Source organism: Gambusia affinis, linkage group LG03, assembly GCF_019740435.1.
Source record: "Gambusia affinis linkage group LG03, SWU_Gaff_1.0, whole genome shotgun sequence".
NCBI classification, from domain to species: domain Eukaryota; kingdom Metazoa; phylum Chordata; class Actinopteri; order Cyprinodontiformes; family Poeciliidae; genus Gambusia; species Gambusia affinis.
Genome location: NC_057870.1, coordinates 31,947,260 through 31,968,397, shown reverse-complemented (window position 1 = coordinate 31,968,397; position 21,138 = coordinate 31,947,260). Strand labels below are relative to the sequence as shown.

The window sequence follows — 21,138 nt, the reverse complement described above, 5'->3', positions numbered from 1 at the left end:
GAAGATAATAAAAAGAAAGTAAATTAAAGACCAAGCAGATTAAGATGTACAAAATAAACATTACAGTTTTGAATATAGTTAAAAACAAACATTTAAGAATATGCAATGTCAAATAAGAAGGTTTTTAACCTAGTTTTAAATAAACTCAAGGGGCAGTCTTACAGTGAGCAGGAAGTTTATTCCATAGTGTTGAAGCATAAAAACTAAAAGCTGCTTCACCATGTTTGGTTCTGACTCTTAGTGATAAAACTCCTGAAATAAATTCGTTTTTAATTAATAGTTTAATAATTTCAGTGTTGTGAAGTAACAAAGTACACGTACTTCGTTACTGTACTTAAGTACAATCTTCGTGTATCTGTACTTTACTTAAGTATATTTAATAATGGATACTTTAGACTTTTACTCCACTACATTTTACAGTAAGTATCTGTACTTTCTACTTACTATATTTCTACAAAACCGTCCCGTTACTCGTTACATCCAAGTCGCGTTGCGCTTTTTTTAAAAATATGAAGTTCAGGGACTTAAGGCTGTAAATCCAAGTATTAACTTGACCTACTAATTACTGTCGTCACCCATCGCCTCCTCCTTTCAGTCGCACGCGGAGCTCCCAGACATGCGCAGTGGTTTCCACTAAGCGGGAGATGATTGTGTCTAATCGTCAATAATAGAATTTCGCTACATAAATCATAAGATTTGGCGACATGTAAAATCAGCAGCGCTTCACTTTCACAGACGGTGGAAACTTCGTCCAACTTTTAGCGTCACTTGGAAAGGAAGCTTAAAGGAAGGTAAGCTAAGTGGACCGGATGTTAGCAAAGCTAGCTGTACAGAGACACATATGGTGCTTCTGTGATGACAAAACGTTGTCAGTCATGCGTTTAATTATTGTGTGGAAGTGTTGTTTTAGGTGTCGCATATATGGGACAACGCTGTGACCAAAATCTGCTATATAGTGATAGTGATGAACGATCCGATTCTTCTGGACGGATTTTTACTAAGTCCTGTAGGACTGAAGCCTCACTGAGAGCCGTTCTTTGTTCTTGTGATGCTCTGCAAACACTGCAGTAGCTATTATTATTTTATTTAATTAAAAAATAGATAGATTTATTTAATTGGCCAATAAACAAAACAAGAACGTGTAGCAGAGCTGCTCATTGCTCTTTGATTGTGTTGGTAACCTGTCATGGTGGCAGACAGGGTCAGAACCGTCACTGTCCTTCTGCCTGGTTACTTCTTGCTTCTTGCACATTGGACAGTATTCATAGTTGAGTGTTGTTTACCAGTAATACATTGTCTTAATTGCTTAATATTTAATGGAGCAGACAGTTGTGGTTTCTGATATGGGCAACCACCCAGGGCGTTATCTTTTAGGGATGGTAGGAAACCACTGCGGATTGTGCCACAGAGATGGAAGCAAAGCAGAATGAAGAAGAGTTTGAATTGATAATGATGCTGGTTAAATTTATTTCAGCTCTCAGTATTTAATATCTAGGTGTTTTTATGGGAATGTGGATTTTTCAAATCAATTTGAGAAGCAGTTTTGAAAGGTGCACTTCATTTTATTGTGTCATGTAGCGCAGGGTGCTGGTCTTTGTCTTGACTACAACACTGCTAAGTGGCTCCTTGGTTGCATGTTCTCCCTCATCCACCTTCTTTCCATCCCCTTTCTGTTGGATTTCTTCCAAAATAAAGGCCATTAGTGGCAAAAAAGTGAAGTTCATGCTATGTGAGGACAGGAGACAAAATGTTTCCATCCCTGAAATTATGATGCATAGAATCACAAATCTAAATCTAAACTGTCACAGAGAGTAAACACAATAAAAACATGCTTTATCTGTGGCATTGTTCATTAAAATGGCACATTATTAATGTATTACAATTAAATATGATAGGTACACTTAATGATATTGTATTAAAGATTAAGTAATGCATTCAGGAAGTACTTTTACTTTTAATACTTAACTATTTTTAAAAGCCAGTACTTTTTTACTTTTACTCAAGTAACAATGTTAATGTGGTACTTTTACTTTTACTGGAGTAAATGTTTTAGTACTTTCTACAACACTGAATAATTTCTTGAACGAGTCTGTACATATTCCTCCTTCAATGAGTCTCTGAAGTAGAGAGAATCAGGTCACTGTTTCTTTAAGACATATTGACGCACTCTGGTTTTTCTGTGCTCCTATTGGACAGCAGCTCCGGTCACCCCGCAGACTCTTCTCTGATTGGCTGAGAGCAATTTCCTGTTTTTATTCAACAGAGTAAAGGGAGGAGGAGAAGTTTGTGAAGGAGGAGAAGATGGAGGAATGAGAGGAGGAGATGAAGAAGAGGAGGACAGAGAGCTGAACGCTGTGAGTAAAACAAACTGAGAGTCCGAGGAAGAGGAGCTGGAGCTTCCTCAGGAAAATTGCAGAAACTCAGTTCTGATCCAGAAGTTCCAAACCGAACCTGACTTCATCAGAAGAAGAGGAGGAGCTTCTGTTAGGAAAACCTGGTCCAGGTTTTGTTTCTGTGATTTATGCTTTTCACATTAAGACTGAATTATGAAGAATGTAATTTTAAGCCATGCTAAAATTTGGGGGGGGGGGGCAGGGGTCAAAAGGTCGCTGGAGAATGCGGGCATCGATCCCGCTACCTCTCGCATGCTAAGCGAGCGCTCTACCATTTGAGCTAATTCCCCTGCAGAGTGCTTCCTCTTCCTCTTCCTCTTCCTCACCACTCACCAGGCTTCCCCCTCCAGCAGGAAGTGATGCGGCTCCATTTCCTGCTCTGCTACGTGTTCAGATTTTAATCTGGAAATATTAATTTAGTTTTAATTTAAATTAACTTTATTTCTGGAGAAGAGACGAGTGCTCAGCTACAGCCGACTGCTGGAGGAGTGCTGGTGTCTGCAGCTCCTGAGCAGCTTTCTTCTGACCTTTGACCTTCTGGCTGCAGGCTGTAAAGTCAGCAGTGAGACCCTGACAGAAGCCTGGTTCTGATCCAGACCCAGAGTAAACCGCCTCTGGTTCTGATCCAAACTAACCTGGATGTCTTCTGGGTCAGAACCAGACACAGAACCGGATCTGTGTTCTGCTCAACTGGTGCTAATCATAATCATAATTTTTGTTCAACATTGATCAAATTAAAAGTTTAATGGAGAATAATTTGATGTTTTATTGGCTGAAAGATGAAGACAGATTACCTCTACATTCCAGATGGTGACCTTTGACCTCTGATGGAGCTCTGGTTGTGTTCCCATTTGGAGTCATGAACTCACCTTTGTGCTTATCGTTGAAATCAGGATGGTGCGTCTTCAATCGGATGTGATGATGTCATCATAAAGGGCCGACAGCTTCAGCTTGTCATCAACTAAAAATTTTGAAAAATATTTCTGTGTTTACAAACGATTAAAGATTAACAGCAGTAATTTGTTTAATTATTAATATGTAACCTCAAATTAAATATTTATCTAGATATTCAGATTGACAATTAAATTTTATCTTGTTTCTAATTATTTTACTTGCTTGCTAAATATTTAGTTTAGAACTTAATATGTAGCATGCTAGATCAATATATTATTTAACTTAAAATAAAGATTTAGCTAGATATTTAACTTGATGGCTAACTATTTAGTTTGACAAAAAATAGAATATTTAGTTTGGTGGCCAGATATTTATCTCAGCAAACATTTAAGTCCATTTCAGCAATTGACCTGTGATGGTCTTATCTAAGAGCCAGTCCTTGGGAGCGCTCAGGTCGCACGTATGTCTTCAGAAAGGAGTGGGATGGGCAGGAGCGTCATGTTTACGTTTCTTCCAGGAGATTTGAGATCCATCCATCCAGGGCTAACACAGCGGAGCGGTTCAGATACAGACAACATGCTTTAAGTCAGGTAGATTTTACATTTCAGTCTATCCTGAAGTGTCACCAATGCATTTCTGTTCATTCCAATAATCCAAATGAGTGCAGTCGTTCCTGCCGGACTGAAACTAGCAACTTCTTCAAGATGGATTTCATCCCGCTAGTGAGCTTTAGGGTCGTCAGCTGGGCAGGGAGGGAGCGGAGGCCTTAGCTCAGACTTTAACTGGGTTTTCTGGTGCTGCTCAGATTAAATGTTGTGACTTTAAATCCAGATTATTCCAGTGAGTCGTTGCTTGTTTCTGAGGTCCAATCAGAACCCGCTGCAGAACCACATGAGGGTCCAGCTACCCAGCACCATGAGCAGGAAGGACGGCCAGCTGGAGGGTCGCCTTGACGACCTCCTGTCACGCATCGCCATGGAGACGCAGGAGATCAAAGAGCTGGAGCAGCAGCTGACCAGCAGTGAGGACAACCAATCACAAAGCAGCTCCGAACCTCCAGCCTTCTGATTGGCTGCTTAAACAACATCGTGTTGTCCTGCTGCAGATCAGATTCTGGCCAACGAAGCGCTGCAGAGGGATCTGCAGGAGGCGACTACTGGACTGCAGGACTACCTGAGAGGGCTGAGGCAGCAGGTACACCTGGAGGGGTGCAGAGGGAGGAGCTACCGGGGCGGTGGGGGGCGGCCCGGTTCATCCGTCGTCTCTGTTTGTGTTTCAGGCCCGGCGGTCTCAGCAGCAGGTCCATGTTCTTCAGACGGAAAACCAGAGCCTGCGGCGCCTCCTGCAGGACTCCCACAGACACTGCAGGATGGTGCAGGACCCTCAGGTCAGAAGGTCGAGTAAAGGTCACTGTCTCATGAAGTCATGGTGTTAATCCCCTCTGTGTCCAGCAGGAGGAGCTGTCTGCCCTGTGGACGGAGGTTCAGGCTCTGAGGGTCCGACAGGCAGAGCTGGAGGCGGAGCTTCAGCAGCTGAGGGCGGAGCCAGCCCACCAGGTGACATTGGGAGGTTCCAAGTTTGAGAAGCACCTGGATGCAGGAAGGGGCGGAGTCATACCATATATGGAAATATGACATTTGAACTCCCAAACTGAAGGGGGCGCCATTTACTGAATTAACCATAATTAATTTCGTAATTGTATTTTATGTTACAATATTGAATAAATCAAACATTATGATTAATACAAAATACACAATCTGTTTAGTTGTAAGTATATTGATATTTATAATTATGATGCTTTCTGAAATATCACAGCTAATATAGGCAACAGTGCCGGCTTCACTTCCAGATTGCAATGTGGCCAGCCATTCTGTTCAAATAAAACATTAACAATAGAAATAGAACATACACTACACTCATAATAAACCATGCATTATAAATAATATTTACAGGAAGAATTATAGAAATAACTTTGATAAAAAACAACATTGTAAAACAAAGCAGCATGTACAGTCAACAAATATTAGATTTTTTCAAGAAACTTCATTTAGCAAATGGGAAAAACAAACAAATGAGTTACGCAGAAGAATACGATACTTGCATGAACAAATAAATAAAAAATACTTGGCATAGATTCACAGATATAATCTGAGTCTGATTTTTATTTTACCTTTTGTTTTACTTCCTTTAGAAAATAAAGTGTGACGTTTTATTAGAGAAATGACCTTTATGGTGTTTGAAACTACCAGAAAACATTAAACCACAGCTGTGATAGGAAATGACGCCCCTTCAGTCCCAGAGCGCAGATGTGATATTTCCATATATAGTTCTGTTCTGATGCTTGACCCGGTTCTGATTCTTCTTTCAGCCGAGTTTTATTCCCAAAACCAGCAGGAAAATCCATCTAGAACTACGGCTGGGGGATATGAGAAAAATCTAATATCCTGATACACGATATATATCACGATATTCTTTTTTTTTATCATTGAACTTTTTATTAGTATTTTTCACTTTTGTTTACATATACAATGTACATGATCACTTTACAATCAATGTAACATAACAGAAAACTTTAGCCTGGGAGCTGTTCCTCCATTTGATCTTGGTCCGTCTAGTTTGTCTAGTTCTTTATTTTTGTTGCTGTCTTTTGTCTTGAATATTGTCCATTTCTTCCATTTCTCTTCCATTTGTGTTTGCTGAAGTCTCAAACGATGTGTCAGTTTTTCCATGATGTAGATTTCTTCTATTATTCCAGTCCATTGTTCTTGACAAGGGGGGGTCTGCCTTTCCCCATTTCCTCATAATAGCTTTCTTGCTAGCTATTAACAATATCTTAATCAGATACCTGTCTTTTACCCTTACTTTGATATTGTTAAAATTGCACAGATATAGTACCACACTACTCATAGGAATATCATATCACAGAATCTTCTCCACAGTCTCATGAACATTTTTCCAAAATTGGACAGTTTTAGGACATTTCCAGAATATGTGAGAATAATCTGCGTTCATTGATCTACAGTTCCTCCAATACTTCATGTTTGTGCCCTTATAACTATTCTGGACTTTAGGCGTGATGAAAAATCGTATTAGATTTTTCCATGACAATCCCTCCATATCCGTGAGTTGGTGGATGTTTGATGTGTTTCCCACATATCCAACCAATCTTCATCTGAAACTGTCGTGTTAAACTCTGATTCCCACTTTTCTTTTATATATTTAGTTGAATGTTTGTTCATCATCAGTTTTTGATATAGAGTAGAGATTATTTAAATTTTTGTTCCACTGAATGAATTTATCACAATTTTAATCACCCCATTCACTTCCACAGAGGGATCCCACCTGATTTCTTTCTTATTATAGTCTTTCAATTGTAAAATTCATGTTTATCTAAATTATACTTCTCCTTCATGTTTTGAAAACTCTCCAGCTCCGTGTCTTTCTGAAGGGTACACCATCCTGTCACCCCCTGGCTTATCCATTGTTTGAACCCTTCATTTGCTGCTCACCTGAGCTCTTTCATTTCTTTCTTCATCTTGTGTTTTTTTAATGTTTTGAACCACAACTCCAGTGTAAACACTGTAATTGGGTCCATGTATTTCTATCTCAATATTCTTAAATGAACTCCAATGTTTTGTTTTTTTTAACTAGACTACTTCCAGCATGATGTCACCATCGCAAGATCCCGCCCCCATTTCTCTGCTAGACTTAAATGTAAGCTCATATAAAAGGGATGCAGTGTTTTGTTATGAACTGTCGACACTAAGACTAGATAAGATGAGAAGTAAGTTTTAACTAAGAAAAAAAAAGCAAGGCAGAAGGAAGTAGGTCAGTTATGCTTGACTTTGAAAAACGTAACATATAGATGTGCTGTGGAATAAAGTGTGTTTTGGTTCAGCTCAAAAATTAAAAGGCGACCCACACACACACTGACAGATCATCAGTAGAGCAGAGATTTAAATTATCTAATTAACCACCGATGTGTTAGCATGGCTAATAGCAGCGGCGACTAATCTACCACAGTTGTGTTAGCATGGCTAATAGCAGCGGTGGCTAATCTACCACAGCTGTGTTAGCATGGCTAATAGCAGCAGTGGCTAATCTACCACAGCTGTGTTAGCATGGCTAATAGCAGCGGTGGCTAATCTACCACAGCTTTGTTAGCATAGCTAATAGCAGCGGAGGCTAATCTACCACAGTTGTGTTAGCATGGCTAATAGCAACGGTGATCTACCAGAGCTGTGTTAGCATGGCTAATAGCAGCAGTGGCTAATCTGCCACAGCTGTGTTAGCATGGCTAATAGCAGCAGTGGCTAATCTGCCACAGCTGTGTTAGCATGGCTAATAGCAGCGGTGGCTAATCTACCACAGCTCTGTTAGCATGGCTAATAGCAGCGGAGGCTAATCTACCACAGTTGTGTTAGCATGGCTAATAGCAGCGGTGATCTACCAGAGCTGTGTTAGCATGGCTAATAGCAGCAGTGGCTAATCTGCCACAGCTGTGTTAGCATGGCTAATAGCAGCAGTGGCTAATCTGCCACAGCTGTGTTAGCATGGCTAATAGCAGCAGTGGCTAATCTGCCACAGCTGTGTTAGCATGGCTAATAGCAGCGGAGGCTAATCTACCACAGTTGTGTTAGCATGGCTAATAGCAGCGGTGATCTACCAGAGCTGTGTTAGCATGGCTAATAGCAGCAGTGGCTAATCTGCCACAGCTGTGTTAGCATGGCTAATAGCAGCGGTGGCTAATCTACCACAGCTCTGTTAGCATGGCTAATAGCAGCGGTGGCTAATCTACCACAGCGATCACTTGTTAATAAAAGCAAAATACACATCAAGCCTAAAACCATTAAACTGTAACAAACTAAATGTTTTGCTCAATGTTTGAGTGTTTTTGGTCCTTAATCCTGATACATAAAGTTGTGTTGTTGTCACTTGCTATGGCAACAAGTCTACGTGTAGCATAAAGCTGACAGAGAGTGAGAAAAAGAGAATGAGTAGTTTTGAGTTATTTTTTTCATTTAATGAATGGTTCAAACTTTTGTGGCAACAGTTTGATAACATGTTTTGCAAATTACCTCATTTTGCTCGACATTCTCCATATAAAATCCAAACCGGTGCCAGATTATTGATCCGGCTGGTTCTCTTCGGAACCAGACGGTTCATCTGATTCCTCTTCAGTTTCCGTCTCATTCAGCCGCTCGCCTCAAACACTCGCTGTCACCATGTTGTTTGTTTTCTCCGCGCAGCTGATTGGTAGAAAATGTTCAGGTTGGGAGGGGGAGGGACTAGTGATGCATTCATAGGGTGTCGGATAAACCATACGCTCCGTGAATTTGACGCGAAAGTTTATTATTTGAACGACAGTAGTTGCGATATAGCCATTTTATCTATCGTAAATTGAAAATATCGCGAAACATCGAGTATACTCGATATATCGCCCAGCCTTATCTGGAACCAGGACCAGAGTTAACCCAGTTAGGTTCTGTCTGTCTGCAGGTCCAACTGGACCAGTTTTACCCGACCCGATTACAGCTGGAGCGGCTTCCCGACAGTCTACCAGAACCAAAGAACCAGACGGAACCACAGCATGGAGCCAGGTACCTGAACTGCTGCTGATTTACTGTGAAGCAGTCCAGAGTCTTTTGGACCTGAACTGGTCCGTCCGGATCTGTGGTTCTCAGCAGAAGAATCTGACTACTGTGAAGTTCTGGTTCTGACTGGGTCCAGTCTGCAGAACAGCATCAGGTTCTGCTCTCAGGCTGCAGAACTTGGAGATGTTTCAGGTTCTGGTTGGTTCTGGTCGACCAGTCAAAAGAATCTGATCTCATGTCTGCTCCTCCCAGTTCTACAGACTCTCTGAGCGCCGAGCGGGTCCACGGGTCGGCCCACCAGAACCGGACCGGCAGGCAGGAGGTCCGACCGGGCCAGAACCAGACAGTGGAGCAGAACCTGGTCAGTACCAGCCGGGTCTGTCCACTTATAATAACAGACAGAGACCGGACCGGACCACCCAACCGGTCAGACTACTCAGAACTCAATTCTGGATCTGAGTCACAGGTTGGATTCTAGGGGTTCTGGTTCTGTTCAGATCCTCAGCAGGGGAATTAGTTCTAATAGGAGAGTGTGATCAATGCCCGCATTCTCCAGTGACCCTTTGACCCCTGGGCCCAGCCGCCCTGACCTCCAGAGATCAGGAGGAAAAAGCTTCATGTTTTCATTTCAGCTCAGTTTATTTATTTTGAGCCAAATTACAGCAAATATGATTTCAAATCAGTTTTCTGGACTGTAGAATTGAAACCAAGATGATTTAAAAAGGGATTTATTGACAGTCTGCATGTCCCTGTTTCACATGCAGACTGTAGAGCAGGCCCATGTAATCCGAGGTCCTAACCGGACCAGAACCAGGATCTGATTAGAGCCTTTGGTTTTCTGCTTTATTCTTTCAGTTTTCTGGGTTTGCTGTTTCACTTCATGCTGGTCCAGAACCGACCCAGACCATGATTCTGAAACAAGAACCTTTGGCGGTGCATGCTAAGTCAGAAAAACTAAGTTTTATACAAATAAAATGCTACAAATTGTATAAAAAAGAATAAATTAACATAAAAATAAAAAACAAGTAAAGTGTAAAAACATCACAGAAATATAATAAAATGTTGTGTGATGGACTATTGATGTATTGTTAGGTTTATTCTTCAAATGAAAGAATCACAAGGACACAAAAACTTGTCTTCCTGCAGAAAGCGGAGAAGCGTGTCAGACGAGCTAAGTCCAACAGGCTAACTCCAATAGGATAACTCCAACAAGCTAACTCCAACAGGCTAACTCCAATAGGATAACTCCAACAAGCTAACTCCAACAGGCTAACTCCAACAGGATAACTCCAATGAGCTAAGTCCAACAGGCTAACTCCAACAGGATAACTCCAATGAGCTAAGTCCAACAGGCTAATCCAACGAGCTAAATCCAACAGGCTAACTCCAACAAGCTAAGTCCAACAGACTAACTCCAACAGGATAACTCCAACGAGCTAAGTCCAACAGGCTAACTCCAACAGGCTAACTCCAACAGGCTAACTCCAACAAGCTAAGTCCAACAGGCTAACTCCAACAGGATAACTCCAACGAGCTAAGTCCAACAGGCTAACTCCAACAGGCTAACTCCAACGAGCTAAGTCCAACAGGCTAACTCCAACAGGATAACTCCAACGAGCTAAGTCCAACAGGCTAACTCCAACAAGCTAAGTCCAACAGGCTAACTCCAACGAGCTAACTCCAACAGGCTAACTCCAACGAGCTAACTTCAACAGGCTAACTCCAACAAGCTAACTCCAACAGGCTAACTCCAACAAGCTAAGTCCAACAGGCTAACTCCAACAAGCTAACTCCAACGTGCTAAGTCCAACGAGCTAACTTCAACAGGCTAACTCCAACAAGCTAACTCCAACAGGCTAACCCCAACAGGCTAACTCCAACAAGCTAACTCCAACGAGCTACGTCCAACAGGCTAACTCCAACAGGATAACTCCAACGAGCTAAGTCCAACAGGCTAACTCCAACAGGATAACTCCAACGAGCTAAGTCCAACAGGCTAACTCCAACAGGATAACTCCAATGAGCTAAGTCCAACAGGCTAACTCCAACAGGATAACTCCAATGAGCTAAGTCCAACAGGCTAACTCCAACAGGATAACTCCAATGAGCTAAGTCCAACAGGCTAACTCCAATAGGATAACTCCAATGAGCTAAGTCCAACAGGCTAATCCAACGAGCTAAGTCCAACAGGCTAACTCCAACAAGCTAAGTCCAACAGGCTAACTCCAACGAGCTAACTCCAACAGGCTAACTCCAACGAGCTAACTTCAACAGGCTAACTCCAACAAGCTAACTCCAACAGGCTAACCCCAACAGGCTAACTCCAACAGGCTAACTCCAACGAGCTAACTTCAACAGGCTAACTCCAACAAGCTAACTCCAACAGGCTAACTCCAACAAGCTAACTCCAACAGGCTAACTCCAACGAGCTACGTCCAACAGGCTACCTCCAACGAGCTAACTCCAACAGGCTAACTCCAACAAGCTAACTCCAACGGGGTCTTGCACTTGTGGGCAATTTAGAATCACACAGAAAAGCTCCAAAAGGGAATAAAACTTGTTATAAAGGCTGAGCCAAGAATATTTATGTCTGTATCAAACAAGTAGCCCTTCGTGTTGCTCTGGACCCGGGGAGCAGCTCCCAGCCTCTAAAAGATTGGTGACCCCTGCTCTAATGTATTTTAGCTTTTATTATGATAGCTTAGCATATTTTAGCTTATATAACATACATATTATACATAGCTTAGCATGTCATAATTTGAGTTACCTTAGCATTGCATTAAAACAGCAAATAGTGTATCTGTGGGCCTGTCTTAAGATGTCAGAATCACAGATGTAATAATAGCACACCGATGTATCAACATAGATTTTAGATGAAACTTTATTTAAGAATAAACCTCAAGCCATGGAAGAGTTTTTTGTGTTTGATTTTAGTTTTTTCTGCAGTAGAATTAGAAATTCACAGCAAACAGAGATAAATGCTGGAGGAGGGGCAGCCGGAGGGGCAGCGGGAGGGGCAGCTGGAGGGGCAGCTGGAGGGGCAGCATCAGGTTCCTGCTGTTAAACAGCCAGAGTCTAAAAATAACCCTGAAAGCTTTTCAGAGAGCCGGGAGCCACAGAAACATCTGAATCACGGGAAACAGGATTCCTCCTTCCTGTGGTTCTCCAGCAAGATGTCAGGCTGATCCAGGGTCAGCGCCCTCATGCTGCACCAGCAAGGGTCAAAAGGTCACTGGAGAATGCGGGCATCGATCCCGCTACCTCTCGCATGCTAAGCGAGCGCTCTACCATCTGAGCTAATTCCCCTGCCTTAGTTTTGCAGGTGGCCGATAACAGAACCGGAGCCGTGGTGGACTGGACCCACAGGTTCTGGACATACAGGTTCTGGACCCAGTTTGTTTCTGTCAGCTGGGATATTGTTGGTCCTTCAGCAGAAGGAACTGGAACAGCAGGGAGCGACAGAGTAAATCTCCTCTTTAACAGGAAAAAACCTCCAGCAGAACCAGAACCCGACTCAGTACCAGCAGCCATCTGCAACGACTAACTGGGGTTTTGAACTGAACCAGAAGTATTTTCTTTCTTCATGAAAGGAAAAAGTTAATAACAGGAGAGGGAGATCGATTATGTCAGGTGATGTCTTATGGTTTTCGCAGAAAAATAACTGAAAACAATAAGTTAACATCTTAAATAAAAGCAAATATAAACTGGATTGTAGTAGAAGAAAGTGAGGAGAAAGTGGTGCTCCGTTGGTCTATAGCAGCAGAGCTACAGAAACACATCAGGATAAGTCAGACCTTAGAATGAGAGAGCAGAACCACGTTACCTGGAATGTTTTGTAGATTTAGTTTATCTCTTTGTCAGGTTCATTTATCCTAAACACTTTCAAACAGACAAAAGAAGAGAGACAAGTGGTTAAATTTGTTCTTGAGTGTCGAGGAGAAGAGAAAGAAGAATCTGATTTTTACAGCCTCCAAATAGAAATACAATGGAATCTCCTGTCTTAGTGCATGTGAGGTCTCAAGGCAGTTCCCTTGTCCCTGGGTCACACAAGCTTTGACCTTTAGCCTTTGGGTGTTTTTCTAAGAGCAGCTGTTAGTTTTGTCTCCAGAGTGGCTGGCTTCTGCTTCCAAATTGGCTTATCAGCTTCCTGGAGGCATCTCTCACAAAAACACACAGGTCAGAAGAAAACAAAAGAATCCCACAGTCCTTGAAGTTAATTTTGAGTATATACATCTGGAATATTATTTCCAAATCTAACACTATTTTTTATTTTTTTTGGTTTTAGCTGCGATTCATTATATTTTAGTCCAACTAACAGCTAACTCCAGCTGTCCAGTGTCTCTTAGTTTCAGGAACTTGTTCAGGAGTTATTTGTGTTGTTTGTATGCTTAGCCTTGTTCATCTAATTAGAGCTCTTGTTTTATCTGCTGAGAGGTTAAAATTCAGCTTTGTGTTTCAGGCTCCCAGTCTGGCCTCTCAAGGGACTCAGGACTCCGGTTTGGAGCTGCAGTATCTCAGTTCTCCCGACAGGGGGCGACATCAGGAAGCGCTTCCTTCAGGAGGTTAGTACGTCTCTAACACTGTGGGGAGAGTTGGCTCACAGGCTGATGATGCATTTCCTGCAGGACGAATTCGTCCAACACCCCATGACCCGACTAAAGTTGTCTCTGCTGGTACCTCCCAAAGTTTTCCAGCAGGGGGCAGGATGTCAAGGCGCAGAGAAAAGGTGAGGGTCTCACACCAGCACAGGTGATGTCACTGAGCACTTGCTTTCATCTGTGTGTGTGTGTGTGTGTGTCAGCAGGGAGGCAGATGTGTGTCAGACTGCCTGGAAGAGAAGAAGATGCAACGGTCCCTGCGGCGACACAGGTCCCAGATTTACGCTGATCAGCTGCCAATAAATGACTGCTGAAACAACAGAAACAGACCTGTATGTGGGTGTGTGTGTGCAGGAGTGTGCTGCAGGTGTGTGATGAGCTGGTGTGTTTGGAGGAAACTCTGGTGCAGAGACGGGCGGAGCTTCGCCAGGCCGACCGGCTGCTGCTGGAGGCTCAGAACTGCCGCCGGACAGCCAGGAGAGACGTAAACACACACACACACAAACCTGCCTTTCTATCTTTGCTGGGACTTTCAATTGACTTCCATTATTTTCTGAGAACCAAAACTCAATTCACACCGTAGTCCTAAACCTAACCCCTAACTCATAAACAGTGTTGCCCCTTGTGGGGACCAGGCTTCAGCCCCACAGCATCAAATACAAGGACCTCCTGACCTCCTTTGTTCCCATCAGGCTGACTCGCTGCAGTACCAACTGGACGACAGCGCCACCTGTCTGCTGGAGGCCACAGGGCACCTCAGGTAAACTCTAATCTCTTCCTCTTTCTCCTCCCCCTCTTCCTCATGCTTTAATGTCATCTCAGGGAGCTGCAGGATGGGGCGGAGCTGCTGAGGAGGAAGAGGGAGGAAGAGGAGCGGCGACTCAGGAAGATGGAGGAGCAACTGAGGAGCCGACAGGAGGGGCTGCAGCAGGTGGAGTCAAAGGTCACCAGAGCTGCAAATAGGTCAGGCAAGCACCTGTAGCTCATTCACAATAAAAACCGCCAGGAGTTAGGCTCACTGTGTGTGTGGGTGTGTGCTTGCAGACTAGCTGATCTGCTTTCAGACTGTCGGGAGGCTCGGGAGCGCCTGGACTCTCTCACCTGTCAGGTAACTGCTGGAGGTTCAAAACGTTCAGCAGGAGGCACAGTTTACAGCTCGGGTTTTCCTGCAGGAGCAGCACAGCGTCTGGCTGCCAAGAGGCAGCAGAGAGCTGGAGGACCGGAGGAGACGTACTAACAGGTCTGGGACCAGAACGTCCTGTCCGCCCTTCATCATCTAAGGGGGCGGAGCTACAGAAGAAGATGGAGCCAGTGGAGGGCAGGAAGTCACTAAAAGAGGAGCTACAAAAGGTCATCTGTGTTAGAGGGAGGAGCTACATGGAGGGGCGGGTTATAAATGACTGATGAAGAGGAAGAGCTACAGAAAAACTTTATTACATGAATTCAAAAAACATTTAATTTATGCAGCCAGCTGCTGATCCTCTGGACTTGTTTGGGTCCTTCTGACAAGGTCAGATTAGTCCCCAGGACTGATCTGAACCTTGTTCTCCAAAACGTTTTACTCTGAAAACCCAGCAGGAAGTGAGTCCCCACCCTCTGGTTCTGGTGGGCCGACCTTTGGACTCGGCTGCGGCTTGGTGCTGCTCGGTCTCTTAAAGCTCCAGGTGCTTCAGGTGTGCTTTCCCTCTGCTGTCACGGTTGCCAGGCAACAGAGAACCTGAGGGCTGCAGTGGCGTCTGTCGACCTGCAGGAGGAGCCGCTGCAAACAGAAACCTGAATCAATAATCAACTCAGTGGATTTACTTAAGATTTATCGTTGTTAAATGTATTTTTACTGTACAAAAATAATTACATGTTTACACAAATGATAGATAAAAAAATAAACATTTTACTTTGGGTTCCATATAGTTTACATTTAATTTTTAATGGTTTCATTTTCAGTTTTGTTCATCTGACGTTTAAATGGATATTTGTTGCAATCTTTTTTCTGCTCATTTTATATTTTCGCTGATCTTTTCACTCAGTTTTGTTTCCATTTTATGATCATATGGAAAGTATGAATGGTTGAATTGAAATTATTTTTTGCTAAGTGCTTTGAGAAAATGTTTGTTGTTAATTGGTGCAACAGAAGTAAACTGAAAAAATTTTTAAATTGCATTTTCATGTAAATAATAAATATAATATTTTAATTATTCTGATTATTTTTATTGATAAAAACAGAAACACTAGAAAAAAAATTTGTTTGTTGTTTCTGTTTGTTAACTGCTGTAATCTGAACGCCTCTCTGTAGCGCCACCACCAGGTGACTCACCTGAATGCGTTGCTGCGTGGCGGCGTCCAGCAGGCGTAGGGAGGTGGAGCTTCCCTCCATGAGCTGCAGCCGGACCGAGTCGCTGAGTCCCGGGTCTGCAGTGACGTCGACCAGCAGCCGCAGCAAACAGCGGAGCAGCACATTGGTGCGGCTCGCCATCCTGACAGGGTCAGAGGTCAGATTTTAGGGTAAGGTGTTTCAGAGCGAACTGGTTCTGGCAGGTTTTCTGTTACCGTGGCCACGCCAGCCTGATGGTCGACTGCAGAACCTCCAGCATCTTCAGCCGAACCGACTCCTCCGGCGGATCCCCGACCTCCAGGTAACCCAGCAGCACCGGCAGCAGCCGCCGCAGGTGTCTGCACACGGCCACACCCACCCTGAACACATCACAGCATGAGGCCACTGTTTGCGTCTGGTTCTGTTTGGGTTGGGTTCTGATTCGGAGTCAAGGTGTAAGAATCAAACGCACCTCTCCACGTAGAGCGGCAGGGCCGAGGAGTAGACGCGCCTCAGCGCCACCTTATGCTCCGCCTCCATGTGAGTCAGAACCAGATGCAGCACGTCGTCATGGCGACATGGCTTCCTGCGGCAGTCGGAGGAGGGCGGCTTCTCCAGAACCAACAGCAGGTCGAGCAGGCAGGAGAGAACGAGCTGCAGGTCAGAGGTCAGAGGTGAAGAGTGGGACAGAGAGAGTGTGTGAGAACCAGGTTTTTATATCCTTGTGAGGACCTTTTTCTGTCTACATTGGGAGGTTGTGGGAACCCTCTGCTCCTTGTGGGGACAATTTCTTGTTCCCAATGAGGGGAAATATTATGGAGTGAAAATAGTCTCAAAATACCTGTGTGTGTAAAATTGTCTGTGTCTGTGTAATACTGGATTTGTAACTCGTGTAAGCATCTTTGTGTTTAAGTTTGGATAGTTATATCAGTGAAAATGATTTGTAAACTGTAAAAAGACAATTTGTGTGTAACTCCGGGTACTTGAAAAAATTATGAATACAAAATAAAAGTACACACGCACCATTACAATTTCTACAAACGTTAAATTTCTACACACAAACTTTTTAACCACTACCTCACAAACCTCTTACGCCTGCAAATGTTAAATAAGTACGCACATGTCGCCTGGTACACACACACACACACAAAACTGCATTTACACACAGATCTGCTTACAATGCATGAGAACATTTGAGACTCATTTCATGCTTCAGCAACGTTCTTTTTACAATTTACAAATCTTGTTTCACAGATACAACTATCCAAAGTTACACACAAAGATGCTTACACGAGTTACAGATCCAGTATTACACACACAAATATTTTTACACACACAGGTATTTTGGGACTATTTTCACTCCATAAAATGCTGTTTTTGGGTTAGGGGTCAGAGTTTGGACCAAGCCAACCAAGAAGTCCCCACAAGGCACAAAAACACGACTCTGTGTGTGTGTGTGCTACCTGGATGACAGCGGCCTCACTCGTGTACAGGTGTCTGAACAGAGCCTGGTACAGAACCTCGGCTCTGTTAAACTGACGAAGCTCTGCAGCGGGCTGGACACAGACATCATCATCGTCATCATCGTCGTCATCGTCATCATCATAATCATCGTCGTCATCGTCATCATCATCATCATCACAATCATTAAACATACACCGGAGATATGCTAACACTAAGGCGCTATACCAACATGCTATTCAGCGGAAGCTAATGCTAATGCGCTACCTTCCACAATACTGATACCCTCTATGTGTCGTGAGACTCAAAACATTTCATATTAATTTCTAATTAACAGTTAATTAAAAGTTTGTTCATGTTGGTTTTCTGCTCTGCTCCTCATCCATTCATTTGTTGCATATTTGCCTTTTGCTCAATAAAGTTTCTTGAAATCTTATCTCTGCTGTTAGCATGCTAGCCAAAGCGTGCCGACCACTGCGTGGTTCTGGTTCTGATCAGGTGGAAAGTTCTGACCGTGTTGAGAACGATGTGATGCAGACAGCGAACCCCCAGCATGCAGTTCTCCGGCCTGTAGTCGTCATTCAGGAGGAGCGAAGGGGGGAGGAGCCGAGGCAGGAAGGGGGACAAGAAGGGGCGTGTCACCTGTGAAAACCAGAGCTGTGATTGGCCGAACACACATCAGACACTTTAACGAGGAATCAGTTAATGGAATCAGTCACGTATGTAGGAAACACTTCTGCCAGCAGGTGGCGTAATGCAGAGTAATATTTAGTTTGACTCCGCCCATAAAAAACTTTTTTTTCCAAAATTTATTTATGCTTTAACACACAGGTGTCAAAGTCCAGTCCTCAAGGGCCGGTGTCCTACTGTTTTTAGATGTGCTACAGGTGCAAACCTTTGGAATGAAATGACTTAATCACCTCCTCCTTGTGTAGAGCAGTTCTCCACAGCCTTGCTAATGAGCTAATTATTCTATTCAGGTGTGGTCCAACAGTGGCACATCTAAAAGTTGCAGGACACTGGCCCTCCAGGACTGGAGTTTGACACCCTGCTTTAACATGAGGTACAGTGTAAAGGCAAAGCAATAGCTATACAGTTAACAGCGTACCTTTAAATACAAACATACTTGTGCTAGAACAAGCCCAATTAAACCCACATATATACACCAAGACGAAATACATAAAATAGATCAAGTCAGAGTAAACATACTGCGCTAGCGGACAGAAACAGAAACATCATAAGACAAACATTCAGCTACATTACGTACCACCCTATCAGTCTGGAATATTAGGGAAATTAATCTTTCTAATGGTTCTTAACAAGGAGCTCCACAAAAATCCCGCCCATAAAAAACTTAACGAATCTATAATAAATCTGATTGGTTAATAAACAGCAGCTGATTTAAACTGATTTCACATTCTGGATATTCAGAAACATATTCATATTAAGAGTTTTATTTAATTATTTTACATAAAAACTTCTTAAAATGTTCAATAATATTTAGCACCGTGATTTTATGTTGTTAACATTCATCATCATGCTGTCGTCACAAGGTTGTTGCCATGGCAATGCGATTACCAACCTGCAGCAGCGTCCAGGAGAACTGAAGCTTCAAGGCGGCACACCGTCGCCATGACTCCCTGAGACACAAACAGGAAGTGAGAGGAACAGCAAGTGGCCAGGTGAGGTTCCGACAAAACCAACCGGGTCACAGGTTTTGGTCTCACCTGGTCAGCTGAGGCTGCAGGATGTCCATTACTCCTCCCAGAATGCACCTGTCCTCCTCCTCCCCTGCCAGCAGATGGGCGGAGTCTCTCCATCCGCCTGCCCTCAGCAGCGCCCCCTGTAGGCGCCGCGCCGCGGTTCTAGAAGCGATGCTGGTCCAAACCTCATCCTGCAGACATGGAGCCATCAGAACCATCAGAACCACCAGAACCAATGCTGATGTCAGCAGCAACTCACCTGGAAATGCGTGACAGAGAACAGGTAGATGGGAGGAGCCACAGCGAGGAGCAGCCTGGCTCTTCTGGCTCCGCCCCCTTCCTCCCAGTTCCCTAGCAGCGCTGTGAGGGCGGAGCTTACAGCGGTGGCGCGCTTCGGGACGCTCTGATAGGCTGAGGCATGTAACGGGCCGCAATCCTCCTCGCAGAGCGGCAGAGCAGCACAACCAATCAGAGCGCTGATCACTGAGCTGTACGCTGCCTGGAGCTCCGCCCACCCGCGGTCATGGTCATCCAACAGCGGAGGGAACAGCCAATCAGGATCTGCAGCCTGGAACAGATGCTCAACCTGGCCAATCAGAGCGCTGCTTTCAGCCACACCAATCAGCTTCTTCTGCAGTTCAGAGAGGATCTCTGTGATTGGTGGGAGGGGAATAGAGGGGCGTGTCTTCTCTGAGGAGGAGGAGAGATGAAGGTCATGAAGAAGAGCTGAAAGCTCCATCCTGACAAGAAGAAGAAAAATTAAAACCATGCGGAAGGAAAAAACGTCATCTGAGGTTAAAAAGACACAAGTAAACAAAAAGTTAAACTAAATTAATAAACATAAACCATAAAATAGAGGAGAAACAGATCCGCTGACCGGAAGTAGCCAAACAGCTGATTCATGCTGCCGTTTCTGTTCTTCCGGTTGTTGTAGGTTCTGTCGTTTCCTCTTTCTCTTTTAGCCTCTTTTATCTGCTTACACGCTGCAGCTTACATGACCATGTTTATGTGTGTCCGCCGGCAGTCACACATAAACAGACTGGAACTGATTATTAGACCCTTTAGGCTGCAGAGAAGAAGAAAAGCTGAACTCTCCAGGCTTTGCCTCACCTGGTTCCGTCCAGAAGGAGCTCAGTGGGCCGGCGCTGGACGGTGAATGTAACTCTGGTTCTGATCCGTTTCTATGACATGAATGGCTTCTAACGTTTGATCATTTGTCGGCATTAAAGTCTGTTTTCATGTAACCAAATCTCATTATTTCTCAAGGTGACTTACACTGAGGGGTTCTGGTCGGGTTCTGAAACTGGTAAACGGACCTGGTACAGAGATAGAACTGAATAAAGTCCAATACTGTTTTCATTTCTAACCCGACTGACAGTCTGGACTGGACCCGCTGGTTCTGACGAAACCAGAACCGGAACCGGTTTGAGAAACCTCCAGCATCAGGCGGTACCGGTCTGGATCTGAAGAGTCAGAACCACACTGGTCAAAAGAACGAAATGAACCGGACCCTACTGGACTAACTGACCTGGGATCCGCGGAACCAAAAGCTGCTCCGGTTCGGTTTCAGTTCGGTTTGTGCTGGCCGAGCCGAACGTGCGGGCAGCTCGCGGGAATTTCCGGTGAAAACATCCGGTCGAAGGAGGAGCGCCGTGCCGCCCCCTGGTGCTCCGGAGGAAACACGAGCAGGACGTTCTGGTTCTGTTCAGAATCTGGACCTCAGGGTGGAAAACAGGTGGAGAAACGCAGGACTGCCGAGAATTGCGCGCCCTGTCGCGGGAGCGCGCATCGCTTTAAACTCTCATATTGATGAGAAAACGGACTGAAATATGACGGAAGAGGAAACTTAAAGATACTCGTAAGATTATCACGTTTCTTAACCATGTAATACCTAAAACGGTGGGTTTTATATCGCAGATTATTTAAAATAAATACGGTTTTTACAGCTTTATTGAGACAAATGAGTCGAACGTTTTTCAGTGTCTGATGAAAATGTTCTCCACAGATGGTTTGAAATTCCCCGAATGTTGTTTTAACACCATAATAGCTAAAAGCAAAACAGAGGCCCGTTATGCGGAACATTTTATATCATCCTTAACTGTCTAGTCTATTAATGTAGGGGATTCATTTTAATTTCTGAGCCTGCCAATATTTTATCAGACCAGGTCAGGATTTAAATAAAAGCTT

General features: G+C 43.9%; 2 protein-coding genes and 2 non-coding genes across 13 annotated transcripts; 1 reads left to right on the top strand and 3 right to left on the bottom strand.

Annotated features, from left to right (window-relative positions):
• The first annotated feature begins 533 nt into the window (after positions 1–533).
• Positions 534–14,786, top strand: LOC122828590 (centriolin-like). 7 transcript variants are annotated; one of them, XM_044112264.1, is made up of 16 exons: positions 534–791; positions 2,264–2,354; positions 4,161–4,308; positions 4,393–4,481; positions 4,567–4,674; positions 4,742–4,843; positions 8,787–8,887; positions 9,134–9,242; positions 13,341–13,443; positions 13,507–13,607; positions 13,683–13,750; positions 13,834–13,963; positions 14,172–14,239; positions 14,302–14,442; positions 14,524–14,587; positions 14,652–14,786. In XM_044112264.1, the coding sequence occupies exons 2-16, from the start codon at positions 2,310–2,312 to the stop codon at positions 14,757–14,759; spliced, it is 1,485 nt and encodes a 494-aa protein (XP_043968199.1). In that variant the 5' UTR covers positions 534–791; positions 2,264–2,309; the 3' UTR covers positions 14,760–14,786. The 7 variants fall into 7 exon arrangements, with proteins under 7 accessions (XP_043968199.1, XP_043968196.1, XP_043968194.1 ...); XM_044112261.1 differs by lacking the exon at positions 534–791 and adding an exon at positions 6,939–7,001 and having other exon boundaries at positions 2,302–2,354; positions 4,161–4,305; positions 4,739–4,843; XM_044112259.1 differs by lacking the exon at positions 534–791 and adding an exon at positions 6,939–7,001 and having other exon boundaries at positions 2,302–2,354.
• On the bottom strand, positions 2,611–2,683 carry trnaa-agc. Its single transcript has one exon. It is a non-coding gene; the product is annotated as a tRNA-Ala (tRNA).
• trnaa-agc lies at positions 12,115–12,187 on the bottom strand. Its single transcript has one exon. It is a non-coding gene; the product is annotated as a tRNA-Ala (tRNA).
• Positions 14,787–14,890: 104 nt separating the features above from the next.
• On the bottom strand, positions 14,891–20,651 carry tti2 (TELO2 interacting protein 2). 4 transcript variants are annotated; one of them, XM_044112266.1, is made up of 12 exons: positions 20,480–20,651; positions 20,227–20,414; positions 19,829–20,017; positions 19,211–19,691; positions 18,976–19,142; positions 18,831–18,888; positions 17,762–17,890; positions 17,251–17,343; positions 16,260–16,441; positions 16,024–16,167; positions 15,791–15,950; positions 14,891–15,238 (listed from the first exon to the last, which is right to left on the bottom strand). In XM_044112266.1, the coding sequence occupies exons 3-12, from the start codon at positions 19,852–19,854 to the stop codon at positions 15,149–15,151; spliced, it is 1,530 nt and encodes a 509-aa protein (XP_043968201.1). In that variant the 5' UTR covers positions 19,855–20,017; positions 20,227–20,414; positions 20,480–20,651; the 3' UTR covers positions 14,891–15,148. The 4 variants fall into 4 exon arrangements, with proteins under 4 accessions (XP_043968201.1, XP_043968204.1, XP_043968200.1 ...); XM_044112269.1 differs by lacking the exon at positions 19,829–20,017 and having other exon boundaries at positions 20,062–20,414; positions 20,480–20,650; XM_044112265.1 differs by having other exon boundaries at positions 19,211–20,017; positions 20,480–20,650.
• Between the last annotated feature and the right edge of the window lie 487 nt (positions 20,652–21,138).

What these genes read in the sequence shown, in the direction of transcription:
- tti2 (XM_044112265.1), bottom strand. Translation starts at nt 19,720, where the DNA reads ATGGTTTTAATTTTTCTTCTTCTTGTCAGGATGGAGCTTTCAGCTCTT. An exon ending in TCTCTGTCACGCATTTCCAG is followed by an intron (nt 19,143 to 19,210) that starts GTGAGTTGCTGC and finishes CCATGTCTGCAG; the next exon opens with GATGAGGTTTGGACCAGCAT. An exon ending in CTGCAGCCTCAGCTGACCAG is followed by an intron (nt 18,889 to 18,975) that starts GTGAGACCAAAA and finishes TTTGTGTCTCAG; the next exon opens with GGAGTCATGGCGACGGTGTG.
- LOC122828590 (XM_044112258.1), top strand. Translation starts at nt 2,310, where the DNA reads ATGAGAGGAGGAGATGAAGAAGAGGAGGACAGAGAGCTGAACGCT. An exon ending in GGAGCAGCAGCTGACCAGCA is followed by an intron (nt 4,309 to 4,392) that starts GTGAGGACAACC and finishes GTCCTGCTGCAG; the next exon opens with ATCAGATTCTGGCCAACGAA. An exon ending in GAGGCCACAGGGCACCTCAG is followed by an intron (nt 14,240 to 14,301) that starts GTAAACTCTAAT and finishes ATGTCATCTCAG; the next exon opens with GGAGCTGCAGGATGGGGCGG.